We start from the raw sequence: 19,276 nt of genomic DNA on the forward strand, positions 1-19,276 counted from the left end.
GGGCATTTTCCCTCTCGTCAAGCTGTCCCAGTGATGACCTCATCACGCAAGTCTCCAAAACCGTGCTGCAAATCAGAGGCAAAGAGGTTGAAAAGGGAACTTTCGATTTTACCAGAGACTCCAGATTGATGGCGATGAATGCACCCAGGTTGAGAGACAGTAACATGTGAACCCACTGGTCCCTCTTCACCTCACCATCCAGGGACCTGCAGAGTCAGGGGCCTCTTCATTTGATGCCCCAGAAAGTGCACGGCGCCACCTGTGAGTTGCGGCTGACGGAATAAATGAGTCAATGGTGCCGATTCTAATCAAGCCGCTCGGTCAAACCGCCAGCTTACGGGATAGACGTTCAAGTTAATGGAAACCACAGAGATACAATTAGCCTAAACTGCATTGTAATCATTTCAACAGCACGAATGACCGATTTTCTTCAGCTAATTGATGGCGTAACAAAGAAGAAGAAACAGGAGGGCGGGGGGAAGTCCACGAGACCAAATGCCTGCTGGACCAGGGGGTGGCTAAGGACAGCAGGAGTGTCGTCCCAACAGTTCTGGAGGCCGGGAGGCGGGCTCAGGGCCAGCAGGGTGGGGCGAAGGGCCTCTCCCGGCTGCCCTTCTGTATCCTCATGTGGGGGGAGGGAGGAACATCAGCCGGTGTCAACACAGCAGTTCTCCAGGTACAGAAGCAAAGTCACGTGGTCACGTCAGCTGGCACAGAAAAAGCCCTTAGCCGTTTCGATACCTGTGCCTGAAATCTCTCATCGAGTTAGAAACACAGAGTAGTTCCTGCCCTCGGTGAGCCGTAGCTCCGAAGAAGACGAAACAGGTTTAGGCTCACAGACGCGTGCATCATCTCTGCTGGGAACTGTGTGGGGCTGATGACAGAGATGAGAGACAGCCCCCGTAGCTGGGGGATGCGGTGTCCTAAACTGGAAGACTCGATGTGTCAGAGACGTCATTTCCCCCCGGACGAGTGTCCGTGCGTCCCTGACACAGCCCTGGCCAGCGTCGTTTATAAAAAAGTTACAAGTTGGCCCCCTTCAAACTTCAAAACAGAACCCCTGTGCCCCGTGGAAGAGCCAGGGCAGGGGCGCCGGACGTGTGCGGGCAGGCAGGAAGCCCTCCTGCGCTCTGTGGCCGCGGGAAAGCGAGGTCTCGGCTGTTAGAACGCCGGCGTGCTTAGGCTCGCTTTCACGGATTCCAGGGGACACACAAAATCCAGAATCTGGGGAGAGCTGATGAAACGTGTGATGGGAGGTGCTGCCGGAGGGAGCTACCACCCAGGCTGAGGTTGGGGTGTACCTGAGGACTGACGGCTGGGTGTGGGGGTGAAGGTCAAAGAAACAGCAAGGGCGTTTGAGCAGAGGGAGCCGCCCGTGTGAAGGTGGGAAAAGCCGGTGTATTTAAGGACATTCAAGGCCCGGGAGACGTTGGGCGGCTGGACCCAGATTGGCCCCAGGTCAGTGGGCAGGGATGCAGCCGGGGAATGACCGAGACCGTGCCCCCGCCTCACTGAGAGCAGGGTCGATAGGAGTGTGGGGCCAGCCAGACCCGGTTCCCCCTCCTCATGGACGGGACCCTCACCCCGTTTGCAATGGGGACCTGTAGGTGGTCACCTCGGCCCCTATGGCACACTCCAGGGTGTCCCTGGGCCTTACCATTGGGGACCAGCGCCCTCTGTGCCCATGGCTGTGCCGTCCCCGGAAGGTCATGCACAGGGGCACACACAGCCCGTCCACTCCCGCGTCTGGCTCCTCCGCAGGCCACATGGAGTCCATCACGCAGACTCAGTTCCCCCTGTGTGGCAGGCGCAGCCGTAGAAAATGTGGCCGGGTTCCAATAAAACTTTATTTGTGGGCACGGACAGTTTTGTTTCGCGTGATCTCCACGCGCCGTGAACACACAGTCTCCCTTTGATTGTTTTCAACCAGCTGTGACCATCGCTCTCAGCCCCCGGACTGAGCGGGACCGGTTGGCGGGTGGGTCTGGACCCCAGACAGGCACGGTTTGCCGGCCTCCCTGACACCACCAGCCCCCCTACTGTCAGCCCCTCCACCATCAGCCCCGGCACCCAGGCCTGGAAACGGGAGCTCCTCGGCCCACGGATGGCGCCGCGTTCTCGGGATCTGTGTTGCCGATTAGAACCGGAGCCGGGGGACCTGCAGGAGTTCGGTTGGGATCTTGGTATCGGGTATGGTTGCGTTTCACCTGCAGGTCGAGCACGTGAGCAAATTTAAACAAAACGATTTCCGGACACTGAGAGTTATTTCTCCGACCAAACGTCTGTGTTCTTGAAAGTTTAAAGCTGGAGCGGGATTTGTGACCCGAGTGCAATCAGTTAGGACGTTCTCACAGTTCCTGACTCCTCTACACAGTTTTTCCTCTTTTCGAGTTTTTAATTGGTCGGATTCCTCTAATTTGCATGTTGTTATATATTATCCACCTTCTGAGCCGTGCAAAATATTTCCTTAAACAAGCCGTGGCATTAAAAATTTAATGAAGTTTGTGTACCATCAGACTTTATAAACGCTAAATGCTGAAGATTTCTTACTTTCAATAGTGAGTGCAGGCAGCACCCATGGAAGGGACCAAAGTGCACGTTTTTCTTTGGCCTCATTATTTGGAAAGGGGGGGAGGAATGGTCCATAACCCCCCCCCCAGTACTGCAGATGATGTCGAGATCTGAGTGCTGGGCTTTTTGGTGGGGAGTTTCTGGGCGGGGCGCCCCGTTCACCTGGGAGAGGGGAGCGAGGAGACTGGGTCTCGGGGCGGGCAGTGTGAGCGCCGGCCGGGGCCGTGACCAGCAAATCCAGGCTGTGACTCGTGGGCATGGCCGACTTCGAAAACTGTGTCGTATGGGAAGTTATTTTCCGAAAGTTGTCACCCTTCTGGAGGGCGCTCAGCTTTCACGAGTAATCGGAATAATCTCCTTCACACCAGCGGCAGCTTCGTCCCTCCCCACCAAGGTCAATTATACGATCCGACTTATCATTGGTTTCTATAGAACGTCTGATTTTAATAATAAACCATTAACTACCTCAATATTGATCTTATCTGAGAACGTTATGAAATATGCTATTTTAATATTAAAATAAATTCTCCCATTAACGGAGTAGAGCGTATCTGTGGGAGAAATTTTATAAGATTTGCGTTTATTGGTCTTAAGAATTATTTTGTTTGCTTTATGTGTATAGTTTGTGGAAGTAGATTTCATTTTCCTTTATGGGTCCTCTTAGAAATTTGCCCTTTCCACATAAAAGGAGCATCTTAAAGTCTCGGCTGGGTGAAATGAACACACGTGTTCATCGGCCAAAAAAGTTGTAGCCTAAGTCACAACAAGGAAAATGCAGAAAGTTTGTGATTTTTTAATGGAAAATGCCGGTTTCCTGCAGTGAAACTTCCCACCACTCCCAGGCTCACTCGTGGAAAAAACGCTGAACAACCCAACAGTTTCAGACACTTCACTCCCCGCCCCGACACTGTGTGACGGCCAGCTGCTGTCCCTGCACGCAGGGACCCCCCAGTGGACGAGCGGGCTCCCCCGCTCTGCTGCCCTCTGTGCTCAAGAGGCGTGAGGCACGGTGTCAGCCCAGCGCTCTCCGCTCTGAAATAAACATGCCACTTTCACGTCTGTCCCCTCCTCCTGAGCGGCCGGAGCCTGGTTTTATGACCGCAGTGCCTTTGAAGTGGGTGCTCCCGGGCCGGGAAGACAGTGTGGGCTTGTAAATCAGGTAGTTCAAGTGCAGAGGTCTTTCATTCTTTTCTGCAGCAGCTGAACTTCACGTAACGTGTGCTGAGGACCTTGGAGAGTGGGCCTCCTCCCCAGCCCGGGTCCGAGGGTCCTGGCCGCCAGCCCTCTGTGCCCCCGTGGTGTGGCCAGGTGTGGTCCTGCCCAGCGACTGGCAGTTCCTGTTCAGCACCTGCCAGAGTATTTCATATCAGGACACAGGGCTCTGGATTCCCCACGGCTGGGAAACAGTCCGCAGCACAGACCGGAGGATTCGGAGCCTGTTCCTCAGACCAGGGCGTCAGCTCCACCTGGAAACTTACTGCAAATGCTCGTTCCCGGGCCCGGCATCCAGCCTAGGGCATCAGAACCCGGGGGCTGGGAGCCAGCGTTTCAGGAAGACTGCAGGTATTCTGGTGCCCAGGGCTCCAGGGGGCCCTGCTCTTCCCGTTGGTCCCTTCGAGGTCCGTTCTGGCTCCGTTCTGCCATCGCTTTGTAAGTCGCGCTTCAGGGAGGGTGTCTGCGTGGGGACCTCCTGTGGGGACAGGCGAGCCCTGCCACAGCGCCTTCCAAGCTGACACCGCGACCCAGCTGTCCCCCAGTAATGCGCGGGGCCTTTCTTAGCATTTCTGAGCAAGCTTGCTTCGGTTTCTGCTGTGGTCTGGTAACTGGGACTTTCAAAGACTTTTAAACTGAATTTCAAAAACTGCACAGGTTTAAAATGTGTGTCCAGGAGCTGCCGAGCAGTCATGAGTGATGAGTGCCGGGAGCCGCCAGTGCCTGAAGGCCCCCTGTGCGCGGATGCTGGGGTCACGTCACTTTCAGGGGGTGAAGGGGCGGGTGCCGCACGGTCGGTTCCCTTGATGCTAGATCCATGTATGGTGACATGTGATGGTAATGATGCATGTGTGACCACGCGTGACGGCAACACGTGGTGAGAAAAGTAGGAGGGGGGCTTAAACATGCTCTTCAGAGAAATTCGAAACTCACCTCCTGAGGCCGGCCTTTCAAACACATCCCCTGCTTGATGGCCATGCTCCATGGCTGACCCGAGGGTCCGGGTCCTGGGTCAGGCCTTGGCCGGCTGTGCTCCTGAATGTCGGGAGGAAGACAGTTGATGCCTAAGAGCTTTTGGTAAACGTCAGAACTGAAATGGCTTCAGTGGCGCTTCAGTGAAGGACACAAGGTGTCGGAGAGTTCCCTGCGTGTCGGGTGGACCACCCTGTGTGCAGAGATGCACTGTGTGTGGGGCCTCAGGTCACCGCCGCCCGACAGGGCAGGATCCTGGGGGAGGGGGGCAGGGGTGGGGTCTTCACTGATGCTTGCTCCCTGCTAATCATCACACCCCAAGTGGTTTTTATTCTTTTATTAAAAATGATGGCTGGTTTTCTTCTTAATTGAGCAAAGATGATTAAAGAGATTAGTGCTCTCAAGAAGTGTATAAATAATTCAGATTCAAAGTCTTCACTGCAGCAGTGTGATTTACTTAAGACTCGGAACCTCATCTAAACGTAATTAGTGTGGTTTTCGGCCCTCCTCTCTCACTCCGCGGCGGGGGGACGGGCCCAGAGCAGGCCCGACAAGAGACCACAGAGCCCCTATTAACGACATTGTGTAATGTAGGTATTAATGAGTCACGCTGGATGGCCGCTCGAGAGACTGGGATCGGCTTATGGAAGGAAATCAGTGTGAGAGAGGACGAGCACAGATAAAACTAGGAGGAGACCGTTTACGAGGATTAGAGACGGGTGGGTGGGAGGAGGTAACTCTGACAGCCGGGAGCTGCCCCGAGAGGAAGCCCACGGGTTTACCAGCTTCCCACCTTGGATGGAGGGCACCTGTCCAGCTGTCAGATGGGCTGGCTCTTCCTGGACCCCGGCAGCGGGGACGCAGGCTGGGTAGTGACAGGCATTATTTGCCCAGCCTTTTGGCGTCTCTGGGCCACACTGGACGAAAAAGAGTTGTCTTGGGCCAACCGTTAAATACACACAGACACTAACAAAAACTGATGAGCAAAAAAAGGTGTTAAGTACGTTTATGATTTGTGCTGGGCTGTGTTTGCAGCCGTCCTGGGCCGCACGCGGGCTGCAGGCTGGACACCCCAGGCTTAACCGAAGACCAGGCGTGTTTTGCAGAAGATGCGGGAAATCCGTCTGAAGGGCTTCCTGACTTGTATGCATTTGGGTGCCTTAGAATTTAAACCACGGAGTCTTTGTCGAGGCTCTGTGGGCGCCAATGGCGGGGACCACATGTTCAGGGGTTTACCGATGGGGATGCTTCCATGGCAACAAGCAGGCTACCATAATATTTATATCCACCTATTACTGTGTTCTAGTTTATTGTGGGAGACGGTGCTAAAATGACACAATAATTTACGCCATTTTTCTCTTTAATCACTTTATATTAGGCTGATTTTTACCCCCTCAGTTAAATGTTTTTAAAGACGCCATAAAAATTTACAAGCAGTCATTACTGCAAGTGCGACTTCTTGTTATTCCCCATTAGTCGTGAGTTGCACACTTTTGTCTGTTTATGAAGCTTTTAAAGTGAATGGACGTGACGCGGTAGGTCTGACCCAGCGTTGGGGGCGGGGGGTGCAGACGTCTCTTTAAGTTCTACATTTACGTTTTGTGGGGGATTTTTCTTCACTGCCTCCTTGGTGAGCTTTCAGTTAGCAATCGAAGGGCTCTTTGGCGGAACCCTTGGCTGCCGTCCACCTCCCGCCCGCAGGCAGGACTTCCTTGTTTTGTGTGGGTGTGCGTGGGGTGTGGGCATGAGGTCTCTTACCGAAATCAGACGGTAACATCTGCTTATTCAGCTAACTCGTGACCTGTGTGCCCAGGACACAGGCATGAAGCGGAAATTGGACTCTCCCTCCTGAAGTGCACTTTCTGGCTGGAGGGGGGTGGGAGTGGGCGGGCACTCAGTAAATTAGCCCAGCCAGCGACACTGCGTGGTGACTTTGAAGAAGCCGAAAGCTGCCTTAGATTGTGGGGGGTGATGGCTGAGCGGAGCACTCACACCTGAATACGTGTTGTCATGCGCAGTCCGAGAGCTGGTGGCCTGATGGCCACCTGTGACCTCCTGAGCAGGCAGGCTGGTCCCACCTGTGGGGGAGATAATGGGCCCTGTGCCCACGGTGAAGGGCGGGCACAGGTGACTTTCCGAGGCTGGGATTCCTCCTCCCAGCCCAGCCTGGAGTGAGGGGCAGAACGAACCTGAAGTGTGAGCTTCAAACTGGGCAACTCCATCCGTTTCAATTTGCAAAGGCAGAGCTTCTGACGACTGAAAAGGAGCGAGAAGCTTCGACTTCAGTTTGGATGTGGTGCCCCCTCCTTTTCTCTGAGTTAGAAATCAGGGGGCGGGGGCCCCGCTCGGCTCTGCCAGTTAATTGGCGGCGGGACTTTGGGCGAAGGCTCGGTGCCTGTGCCTGGGCTTGCTCGTGGAGAACCTGGGCATAATAAGTGCGTGTGGCCTGCCTCACTGATTTATTTGAAAATCGGTTAAGAGATGTGCATCGTTAATGGTTCATGCTTGTGAACACAGACTCACGGACTCGAAGGACAGACTGACAGCTGTCAGAGGGGAGGGGTTGGGGCCAGTGACAGGGGTGAAGGGATTAAAGACAGAAAAATGAGACTCGTGGACTCAGGGCGCAGACAACAGGGTGGTGGTCGCTAGAAGGAAAGGGGGTGCCGGTGGGGGAGGCAGACATGGTAAAGGGGGATAAGTGGCGAGGGAAGGAGACTTGACTCGGGGCGGTGGGCCGGGAACACAACACACAGACCTGTTACAGAGTTGTACGCCCGAAACCACGGGCACCCCAAAACATTAATAAAAATAAAATAAACATCTCCGTCTGACTTGAAATCAGGAATTTTTCCAGCCAATGCATAAGTAATCATGATGTCTCTGATAAAAACTTCCAGTGTGAAGTGATCACATAATTAATGAAAAAATAAAACTAATTGGCTTCATCCCATGAAACAAGGGCTCTCTTTGCCTGCCAGACCCCGGGGGTCCCCTCACCCGTGGGCCGAGCTGCCCATCGGCAAACAGCTGGGGGGGGGGGGCGCCACGGAAAAATAATCAGCGTTTTCGTCATAAGGGTGGGGCCTCACTGTTTGACATCCCCTCCTGCAGTGCCCCGAGAGTCATCGCTTTGCTGACATATTTTCCCTTCTCACCTTCCTGTGACGGGTGGGGCCAGCAGGTAATGTCACAGTGCTCACTCATAGCTAACATCACCTGCCTTGAAGACAGCTGTCCCTGAGACGTGCGAATGTTCCCGGGGGGAGGGACCTGTCATTCAGAGGCAGGACGCTAAGTGTAGAGAAATGGAAGCCCCCAGAGTGGGGGGGTGATGTAGCTGTGAGTCGCCAGGTCTGGCGGCTGAGGACAGAGGAGGGGCCGCCTGCCAGTTCTCCCTGAGCCCCTCCCCTGTTCCCACACCTTTGCGTTTGCTGCCTCCTGTGACCCTCTCCGCGGGCACCTCGCGCGGTCACAGGCTCTGCGTTTTCTGAGAATTTCGTACAAACCCGCTCGGCCAGTGCGAGCAGCAACCACCACCATGGCAGGCTGCCCAGCTCCGTGTCTTTGCTGAGGACGCACGCAATGTTCTCATCCAGGCTGTTAAACGCTTTTTCAAAACCGTTTGAGAACACTGAGGTAGCTGCGCTGAAGTTCCACAGTCTGTCCCCACGGGCAGGGCACTGTCCTTTCTGGAGATCGCTCTGTTTCCGAGCTGGCGCGCAGACGGTCTGAGTGGGGGCTCAGTGGGTGTTTGGGTTGGACCCTCGGGCCCCCCACGGTGCACCTGGCGGGACGGGCGGGCTTGTAAAACACAGCTCTGCCTTTGGTGCTGTTTCTCTAGGAACCCTGGCTTCTCCTGTGGTCCCGTTCAAATCAAATCAACCTTTGGAATGCGGTTTTCGCGCCAGTGTGCTGAATTCTCTCAGACCTCAGGCATGCCTGGGTCTTTATTCCAGAGGGGAGGGAAGTGATGTGTAGTATGGCCACATCGATTTTTAAAAATGTGGTTTTGATGACAAAACTAGGCTTTTGGTATGGAAATAGAAAAAGAAATGTGTGGGGTGTAGAGATTTATTTTACTCCTCAGAGATAGTAAGTGTCCATCTTTTAAACATCAGTGTTACAGGTGAAATCAACATTCACAATCAGATGGGAGGAGGTTTACTGTTTCTTCTTTCTGCATTTAATAGATTACAAAAGAGCAGAAGTGTCAATAACAGAAACACTAGAGCACCCTTAATTTTTGTTGCTGGGTTTAAAAAATCCAGCATTTACTTTTTTCAAAATACCTAAGGGACTTTCTTATTTGATGCAGTTGGGACCAGGAGTTGGACTATTTATTCACTGAAGAACTCTTTTAAAAATAGGTACTTGTTTGGGGAAAAAAAAAAAAAGTAGATGTGGTAAAATTTTAGTTTTGCCTCGGCACGGAACTGTGTGTGGGCTGTGCTTTCCCTCTTCCCCGTCGCTTCCCCGCGTGGCGCCGCCGCTGTTCCGGTGCTCGCTGTGCTGCCCACGCACCCCACGCCGTGTTCATCCCTCCCGAGGCCTTTCCAAGTGCTGCTTTCCTTTGAGCGAACGTGGCGATTCAGTCCTGATGCATCCCGGGCGCACAGGTGGTCTGCAGACTTACGTTCTGTATTTTCAGGCTTTCGTGCTCATCTCACCCAGTTTGGGCGTCCACCTCAGGGACAAGGGAGGGCAAATTTCCTTTACTGAGTTTTTCAAGACCCTCTCATTTTATTTTTACATAAACAGCAGCTCCCTTTCCTGTCATATTTGTACCTCATGAACTTTTAAAAAATTTATTCATTTAAACAAAAAATGAAACCGGTGTGATCACTTGTGCCGACAAACACAGCCGGCCAGCCGGTGGCAGAGAAGGCTCTGTGGGGCGTGGGTGCTGGCCTGGAGGGGTGGCTGGGCCACTGGGTGGCGAGAACGGTCATGTCCCCAGAATACCGCCTGCACGGGGTGAAATCTTTAACGTGACCCTTCGAGGTGCAGAGTTGGCATTAAATGGGGGGGAAAAAAAGGTGGGGCTTAGGTCCAGTGTCAGAGCAGGAGAGCCCAGCTGTGTCTTGTTCAGACCAGCCAGTACGGAAGGTGACTGAGTGTCAACCGAGTCTCACATCCAGATGCGGCAGGCCTTCCAGAAGCTTCTGCACGTGTCAGGGAACACAAGAAGAGTCACGGTCACCCCCGAACCAGCGTTTTCTCTTTGTCGTGGGGCACGGCTCAGCGAGATGTCCACCGGTGAGGCTGTTGGCTGGAGCGTGGAAGCCGAACCTTTGCCACCGCTTCTGCGCCCGTAGCGTCTGGGCCCGGGGAGCTGAGGATGGGACCCGACTCACCGGCAGCCTTGACTTGTGTGCCCTTTCCGGGTTGTTGGCAGAGTTTGGCTTAGCTTTTGTACAGAGGCCCACAACTTGTTTTCCCTGGAGGCTGTCCGGTCCCGTCAAAGGCAGCCTCACTGTTTCAGCTGGTCTGGCTGTGGTCTCAGTCGGTCACTACCCAGCACATTTCCACGTCAGACGTTAGAGACCTGCAAGGCGTCACGCGTGGGCAAGTGTGACAGTGCCAACACTGGCGTTGCCTTCACGGTTCATTTAACAGCCCCGACAGCAAGTGTTTTGTGATTCCCTGGAACAGGGGGCACCCCGGTGACATCAGACGGGACCGTGGCCCCCAAGTGTGGTGGTCACAGTGTTCCCAGTGACGATGCTGTTTCGGCCCCAGTGCCCTGGCCGCGGTGACCAGCAGGTGTTTGGAGGCAGAGCTCTAACTTTCCAAACTGTAGGGCCGTTTGCTCGGCTGGCCGTGATTTCAGATATTATTGCTGCTTTTATGTTCCGTTTTAGTCCTGCTCGGCGGAAGATGGCCTGCTGTCCTCTGCACTTGTCTGTCTGTCTGTCCACTGTGCCCGAGGGCGCCTGTGTGGCTGGAACAAGACACATGGCCTCTGCCAGCATTTCCCATAAAGTGCCCTGCGCAGAATTCTCGCCCCGGACGTCCCGGGTCAGCACCGCGGCCTCTGTCCCCTGCACGTCAGTCTGCACGGAGACGCTCACTCCCACGCTTTACGGGGTGTTTCCCACACGGACATCTGGCCGACTGCAGTCACGCAGAGCGGCCCTGGGCACCGTCACCCTGTGGGGGGCGGGGGACACAGCACCCACACTGCCAGGCCTGCGTTTTAACTCTGACCAAATCCAGTGAGTCAGTCTTCCCTTCTGTGGTCCACGCCCCCCTGACGTCCGCTTTTCTCATCGGCATCTTGTCGTTTTTGGCATTTGGATCCTTTGCTTGTTTTATTACCTTTATGCCTGAGTTTTCCATTTTTCAAATGATTGCCTGTGGGTTTCAGTTGTAAATTATACTTCTTGCATGTTTATAGTTAGTATCTAGAAAGTGTATCATAAGACCTATCTAACTCATTTATAATAGGAGTTGGGGGGGGGTTGGTGCATTCCTTCTGATTTATTATTCAGACATGTCTTTGCAAATAAAGGTAGTTTTATTGCTTCCTTTTCGCTCTGTAAGCCTCTTTTTCTTTGATTGTTGTGACGGCCACGATTTCTGGTGTGGCGCCGCCGAGAGCGGTGAGAACGGACGTCCGTGAACCCTCCTGGCATCGGGGGAAGCACTCGGTCTCACCACCGACCCCACCGCTGGGAGCGGTCCGTGTGGGGTGTGGTCTGTGTGGCCGATGCCGGGTGCGGTTTGTGTAGATGGTGCTGGTTGTGTTGCTGTTTGGCTAGATGTTCTTTACCATTTTTTAAGATACTGGCTAGTTACAGGCTCCAGAATAATTTCAGAGTTTATAAGAATTGTTACAGGAGAAAAGACAGATTCTGGAATGACTTTTTATTCATTTTGACCCCTACACGCGGCCTGCTGGGACACAAGTCTTGCCGGGGTGGGACTGTGTGCGGCCTTGACTTTGAACTGGGTCATAGGTGTGACCCCGAGGAAATGTGTGTGTAACCTGAGACTGACCAAGTACACACACCGCTTTCGTCTCTTCCGTCCCCCATGCCCCCCACTGGGCAAATCCTGTTGCCTCGAACGTGTTCTTTCTCTTCGTTACCCCACCTGTGTGGGGAGAGTCCCACTGCCCACCCCACCCTCTGCCCCTTATTCCACCTGTGTGGGGAGAGTCCCGCTGCCCACCCCACCCTCTGCCCCTTACCCCACCTGTGTGGGGAGAGTCCCGCTGCCCACCCCGCCCTCTGCCCCTTACCCCACCTGTGTGGGGAGAGTCCCGCTGCCCACCCCGCCCTCTGCCCCTTACTCCACCTGTGTGGGGAGAGTCCCGCTGCCCACCCCACCCTCTGCCCCTTGAGGCATCTGGAGACAGGTGTCTCCCCCACGAGCACCTGAGAGCAGGTGTTCCGTCCCCTGCCAGTGTCCGTAACCCAGGGCCCTGCCGCACCTGCGGGGCTGAGCTCCTTGGGCCCTCAGTGAGCACGCTCAGTAAGTGCCTGCCCCTCTCCCGGTCACCTGTGTGGACGCTGAGCAGGCTCCTTCTGCCACAGGCCCAGCTGTGTGTTCCTGAAAGTCGGAGCTATGTTCCAAGGTGCTTAATCTGGGGCGAACTTCAGACATCTCAATGGGGAGCCACAAATCTGCTGGACGTGCACCAGCTTCAGCAGGTCGGCTCGTTAGCAAGGCCGCTCTCGATCTCACTCGCTGGTCGTCAGGGGTCCCAGAGACCTGCATCCGTGATGAGAACCCAGGTGACGCTGAGGCTGGTGGTCTAGGCAGTGTAAACTAAGAATTCAGGAGAGCCTGCTTTACGGAAAGAAGTCTTCCGTAGCCCAGTGCCCTGCTGGGAGCAGAGACCCAGGAAACACGTCGAAGCTGCTACAGGACGCACGCTCCCTGAACTGGCCTTGCCAGGCAGCGCGAATGACGTTCTCGTCCCGGCGGGAGGTGGAGAGGGCACAGCTCAGCATCCACACAGTGGTCCCGTCTGTGTGGCAGGAAGAGCCTTGTTTCAGGGAGAGGGGCCGTGATTGTTTTTTAGAACTCTTATCCTTTTGCTGTTTCTCTTGTTCAACTTGGTGCTGACTCCCTCCCTCCCAGGGTGTGAAGTGACGGGACAAAGGAAGCAGGAGCGGGGAGAGGGGGCACATGTGCCCGGTTGTCGGGAAGTGACCCCCGATTGTGTTCCGAGGGCTCACGCGATGTGCTGTCCTCCCCGGCAGCCCCTGTACATGCCGGGGTTGGGGGGGTGCGGTTTGGTGGTTCTAACTTCTGGAGCCTTGATGTTTCGGTAATACTGCGTTTCAGGTGCACATTTAAGGTGACACAATGCTATGTTATATCATTTTTGTAGGGCTCCCTCTGGTTAAAATAAGTCCATAAACACTATTTTTCTTCTTTTACAGTCTCATATGTGTGGGTTTTAGGGAATTGCTTCACTCGCGCTGGTGACCAGCAATGTGACATTTCAGCAACGACGAAATGAAGCGTGTACACTCATTCCCCTCCGAGGTGCTTACTCAAGGTGCTCTGAAAGCCCACCTGTCTACCGTTCGCAGTTTTATCGATTCGAAGATATTATTTTGCCTCCTAACATTTTCCAAGGCAGGGTTGGAATTTCCTAGGTTGTGCCCTAAAATGCACGCGCTGTCTCCTCTCTAGGGTGCCCCCCATCGGCGGTTTAGGTCCACCCTCCCCAGCCACGAAACGGGTGCATTTTCTCTTGAATCGACAGCGCGGTTGCCCTGAGCCTGTTACAAACACAGATCTAGTTCTATTTTTAAATCAGACTTTAGAGAAGCAGTAAATTATTTTCTTCCTTGCCCCCATCGGCTTAAGCTTTGTTCAAAATAAAACCAGCAGACTTTCAGCTGGAGAGAGTGCGGTGGATTTGCCGTCCTGGATTGCTGTTGGAGGAAATTCAATGTTTTAAAAATGACCTCTGGCGATCAAAACAGGGTTTGCCTCGACGGCTTCACGGGCCACTGGAAGAAGTTCTTTGGACGGTGATAGAAACGGCACCGTTTTTCAGAGCTGCCCGTAGAGAGGAGTATGCGGATGTGGGTTACCTCGTCCTGTGAATCCCCTGCTTGGTTGCTGCCAGTGACCCACCTCGCGCGGAATCCTCTGAGGCGTGGAGCCGACAGGACCGGTGACCAGGAGCGGGATGCTTTCGACTCTTTTTGGAAAGGGCAACGCTCATTACAGGGGCACAAGGGCATTTCATGCTGCTAAAGGAGAAAGGTCGCAGCAGAAAATTTCATGAATGGTGGGCTTTCATTGCAAGGAGAAGCTAAACATCTTCGCGATTCGGTGAATCGCTGTGACAAGTGTGGGCACCAGTTTCCGTGTGTGTCTGGTTGAAGATACTTCATTTCGTCCTCTGGCTCGTCCCTCCTGCTTGTCTAGTTCCCACCAGCCTTTGCCCTGCGGGGTGGCCGGGCCATTTCCGACGCTGTAACAGAAACGCAGGCTTAGTGGGCTCGAGTCTCTCCAGTGTTGCTGAATTTCTAGGAGCCTTAATACAGAAATCAAAATCTTACTTTTCCTTCTCAAAACAAACATTCTCCTGAGATCCCGGAGAAGGGCTGTTAAGTTCTCTCCTACAAAAGAAGGGCGTGTCCCTGTGCAGACATTTTAGTGTCACGGTTCTTTCTGAAACTGTTTTGTTGTGTTTCCCAATCAGATCTGGAAAATTTTAAAACCCAGACGAGAAGCACAGTGTCCGTGCGTGAAGGTCAGGGAGTCGTCCTGCTCTGCGGCCCCCCGCCACACTCCGGAGGTAAGAGGGCCCGTTTTTGCTCTTCGTCTTCATCGACATTTCTGGGCTGTGGCCACGTCTGTCAGTGGCCCTGGGCCGCGGGCTCTGCCTGAGAGGTGGTGGATGGGAACCTCCGAGGGAGGCGGTCCCACCAGAGCCGTTCGTGAGCACAGCCCACCGGCGCCTGTGGGAGGTTCCCAGGGTGGGCGAGCTCACGACCATTTCAGTCGCCGAATGGCGCTGAGCGCAGCTGTAGCCTTGCCGGTTGCCATCGGTGATGGGGTGGTAGACGGGGCGCGAGCTGTGGTCTTTCAGTGTGTGCACACGCTCTGTGTGTGTGTATCCACATCCATCTATATGTGCACATATATGTATACGTATATATCTACATGTGTACACATAGATACACATATCACACATGTGCGCTCCCACATAAACTTACTAATATACGCCGTCGCACCTCTTGGTTTTTGTAGGAAATATACGGAGTCGGCACGTGTGTGTATTCACAGCATTTTTACTGGGGTGTCGGAATGCAGGTTTTTGCCCAGCCTCGGTGCACACTGGGATTTGGCACTCTAGTGCCGTAGCTGGCCCGCGCTAAACTGCGTGAAAAATGTCTTCTCTTGGTGAAGTAAATGTTTAACTTTCTCTTGTTCACTTGGAACAAAAATCGGAGATGTTCTTCCAGCGTCGACCGGGGTGGCGTCTGTGGGAGGAGGCTGCGGGGCCCCCTGAGGTGCGGGAGCCGTGCTCACAAGCCGCTCAGCCCCTTGCTTGGCCTGCCAACCGTTCGCGACGCTGGCAGTGGCCCGGGCTCGTGGCTGAGAGCAGCCGCCACGTGTCTAATGCCAGAGAAGGAAACCTGGTTCATGGTTGGTGGCAACTGGGGATTTTCCCAGAATCTGTGTCACCACCCAGCCACACAGGGTGCTGTCGCGTGAGATGCCACATCCCGCCTCTCACTCTTTCTGTGGCATCTTCTCCCACTTGTGACCCTCCGCTGTCGCTGCAGACAGCCCAGTGGCGCTCTAGGACCAGAGCGATACACTCTCTGCTCACAGAAATCGGTTGGAAACTGGGAACTGAGGAGACAGGACCAGGACGTGCATGCCTCGCCGCTTCATAATTAATCTCATTACCGAGCGTGTGCGAAGCTGGAAACTGTGACCACCACGAGAAATGCAAACACAAGAAAAACTGTCCTTCTGTAAGTAAGGTCACCCAGCTGGTGCACAGGCCCTCCCTGACGAGCACTGATTAGACGTTAATGAGACAGTAATGGGTTAGACAGTTGGTATTAGGAAATCACAGGTTCAGCAAACCATCCCGTGCACGTGTTAACAAAGAGTGGATTTTGTCGGCAGGTGGCCGACAGAATCCATCTCTCCCAGTGTTTCACGAGCACATCCGATCAGCCTCCCTCCTGTGGACTCACCACCCCTTGGGTCCTGGAAACGCCGCCCCGGGCCCTGCTGCCCCCTTCACAGCACAGCCTCGGGTGTGAACAGAGGACTGGGAGACCCCCGAGAGCAGGGACCTCAGGCGCAGCCTGCCTGTGAACCGGTGCATGAGGGGAGGCCCGTCAGCCCCAGAAGCGGAAGGCGTGGGACGCACACCCTCTGTGTAAACATCTCCCTTCCTTCCTCCCCTGAGACCACAACCGAAAGTGTCACCTCAGGTAGCTTGGCAGGGGGACCTGAAGCAAAGGTGCCCCGGAGGGATGTCTGGAAGGCCACGAGACTGTTATGTGGCATCTCTGGTTATGATTAGGACTCGGTGTGAGAATTTCCCCAAATGACTAATCCGCGAGCCTGGCTTTCTCCAGAGTGCTCGAGTGTGGAAACTTGGGACCGACAATGTTGGCTAAGCCCCCCTCCCTCCTGGCTTTCCTCCCTCCCTCCCTCACATTCTTCCTTCTTTCCGCCCATCTGTCTGTCCGTCCACTTTGCGTATTCACTGGTGCATTCATCCGATATCCGTTGACACGTGGGAGATGCCTCTCGTCTGTCTCACTGGAATGAGCACAGCCCATCATTGGATGATCTCAGCACTGAGCAGAGCAGACGTACCGAGCGTTGCTGGTGAACTTGAAGGGAATGTGTTTGAATGGATATTTGTTGACCCCCCCCAAGCCCCCGCTCTCTGGAGGCACCACCACCAAGCTGATGTGCGGGAAATGGAAACAGAAGGAGCTCTGGTTCGTGGGGGTGGGGAGCCCCCAGGACGCGGACAGGGGGGTTTCCGGTGGCAGCTCACCCTGTAGCATCACACGGGGGCTGTTTCCGGCCAGACCCTGGGCTGCGACTCACCGCACCAGGACGGGTGCTGCTCCCACTCCGCATCGACCAGCTGAGACTCGAGCAGCGAGGCTGCTTGTCCAGAGCCACCGTCAGACATGGGCATCACCCAGAGGGGCACAGGCCACTTGGGTTACTGCCATGGAGAAAGCAGATCTGTGGGATTTCAAGGAAGTTAGAGACTGCGTGTTGGCACAATTTCCCAAAGACGTTTAACAGCCTGGGTCAGACAGCCCGGCTGCGGTCCTTCCTCAAGGTGTTCAGTGTAAACTATTTGGAGCCTCGTTTACGCAACAGAATGAGGGGGGTGAGAGATGGTGAAAGCAGGGTGCAGCCTTTAAAACTCACTCTTACTCCATTCAGAAGTGCATAAAATACTTCCAAACGAGACTAATTAAACCGCTAATTAAGGGCTCAGGAGGCCGCAGGACCGGGGGCAGCTCGTGGTCCCTCCGGAAATGGTTCTGCAGACCTGGTTTATGTTCCTGTTCTGAAGCAGTGACACCTTCTGCACTTCTAGTCCCGTTCACGTCTTTACGCCGTTTAACAAGTTGTTCGTAACCCCGAAGTCCAGACCAGTCTGTTCGCTAAACAGAACAAAGCCGTGGAGGCCTCACATTTGTGATTTCACTCCAGGTGAGTACAAACTTTTTTTTTAAGACCAAATGTGATTTTCACTGGAAAGAGGTGGGTTTGGACGGCCAGGCGTGTTCGGTGAGCCGGTCCCAGGAAGGAGTGCCGTGTCTCGAGGGGAAGCGAGGAGAAGCTGCAGAAACGCGTACGGCCCCCGCTCCCCCGCCGGTGTCTACACCTCGGTCCTTGTTCTCCATGCAAATGTGTCTGGGAATCCAGAAATTCAAGGACCCTTTTTCTTGTCTTCTCACGTAATCTTAATGCTTGTCATGGCATTATTTGGGAGTGATGTGCATTTGCAACCCACTCTTGTTACTTTTTTTTTTAATCCTCACCTGAGAATGTTTACTGATTTTTAGGAGGGTGGGGGGGGTGGAGAGAGAGAGAGGAACATGGATTGGCTGCCGCCCCTGTGTGCCCCGACTGAACCCCCAACCTTACAGAGTGTAGGATGACGCTCCAACCCGCTGAGCCACCCGGCCAGGGCAGTCCTGTTACTTCTTTGTCTCCCGCGTGACCTTTACAGAACTTGCTGGAACTCTGCCCGTGAGCCCCTCCCCAGAGCAGAGCCTTCCTGCAACCGCCTCACCCGGGGCCTACTGCAGTGCAAGCCGGAAGGGAGACTCTGGGTCCCCGTGTGGGCTCCCACCTCCGTCAGCATGTGTCGCACTCAGAGGCCCTCGTGTGACACGAGCTGGCGTTCGTCACAGTGTGTTCCTGTGCTGCCAACACAGACGTCCTGCAAAACGCAAGACACTTACAGGGAATCACATTTTTCAACCTGCTGGGGAAGCGAAAGAGCATCGTCCCGTCATTTCCCAGAACTTCTCCCAGGACAATGTTAGTGCCACCTTTTCCCCAAGAGGAGGGCTCCCCGTGACCTCGCCTGCACTCTCTCCCCGCCTGGCCGCCCCCTGCGGGAGGAGCACACCTCTGAGAATGAATGCCCCCAGGCCAAGCCCCCAGATGTTCTCGTGTCCTCTGCCTGGCCCTCGGGGGACGGGAGGAGGGGGGTTGTGAAAGTTCTCAGGGGCACAGCCGAGCAAACAGACCTTTCCTGTCCCCACCGCTCTGCAGAGTGCGGTTTCGGTTTTACCCGCGTGGAATGGTGGAGTCCCCCAGGAAGGCCCTTTGAAAAGTAGGGCACCGTGCAGACTGAGGGTACGGGGGGACAGCAGGTAGGGAAGGGGCAGTATGTCTTACTTTACTGGGGAGCAGGGGAGCTGTCTCCTGACCGTGTTCAGGTTCATCTCGGCTGTAGAAGCCTTGCTCTGGGGGGGGTGGGGGGTCATCCCTCTCGTCATCACGAGAAGCGGGGCGGAAACGGAAGGGCTCGCTGAGGGGTGAATGCACTCCGACCATTTTGCGAATCCCATGGACCAGGTGTGGTCCCGTCACGCTGTTACGGTGAGAGCAGCCGGCTGAGGTGGTCCGGTGGGGAAAGCCGCCCACCCGTCACCCACCCTCGTCGGTCGTCCAACAAGGGGCCCCATCCGCTGGCTCTCCACGCCCACGGTGTGTTTAAGCCCAGACTCGTGCTGTTCCGCAGTCTCATCGGGAGGCCTGCTCTGGGCCCCGGAGCGTGGAAACGGCGTGGGACGTGCGTGGGCTTCACGCAAGCTCGTGCAGCATCGCAGCCTGTGAGCACCGCCCGAGCCCCCCGGGGCCTTCTCTCTCTGTGTTATGTGTTCTGACAGCTCAGAGCGAAACGCCGCAAACCTGACATCTGGTATAAACAGGAGATGCTAATTCTTGGCACCAAAGCGTTACATTGCCAACCACTTAGAGGTGTGTGTGTGATGTGACATGTTTTCTCGTGACTGTAACACCGAGGCTG

The 19,276-nt window shown here is 54.7% G+C and overlaps 1 protein-coding gene across 1 annotated transcript in view; it reads left to right on the forward strand.

The window, feature by feature from the left end:
- The window catches only part of CNTN3 (contactin 3), a 126,881-nt gene that overhangs the window by 53,377 nt on the left and 54,228 nt on the right, over positions 1–19,276 (forward strand). Inside the window, exon 5 of the mRNA XM_053929776.1 lies at positions 14,432–14,527. Within this exon, the coding sequence (XP_053785751.1) occupies positions 14,432–14,527 (96 nt within the window). The remainder of the gene's footprint in view (positions 1–14,431; positions 14,528–19,276) is intronic.

Source organism: Desmodus rotundus, chromosome 8, assembly GCF_022682495.2.
Source record: "Desmodus rotundus isolate HL8 chromosome 8, HLdesRot8A.1, whole genome shotgun sequence".
NCBI lineage: Eukaryota > Metazoa > Chordata > Mammalia > Chiroptera > Phyllostomidae > Desmodus > Desmodus rotundus.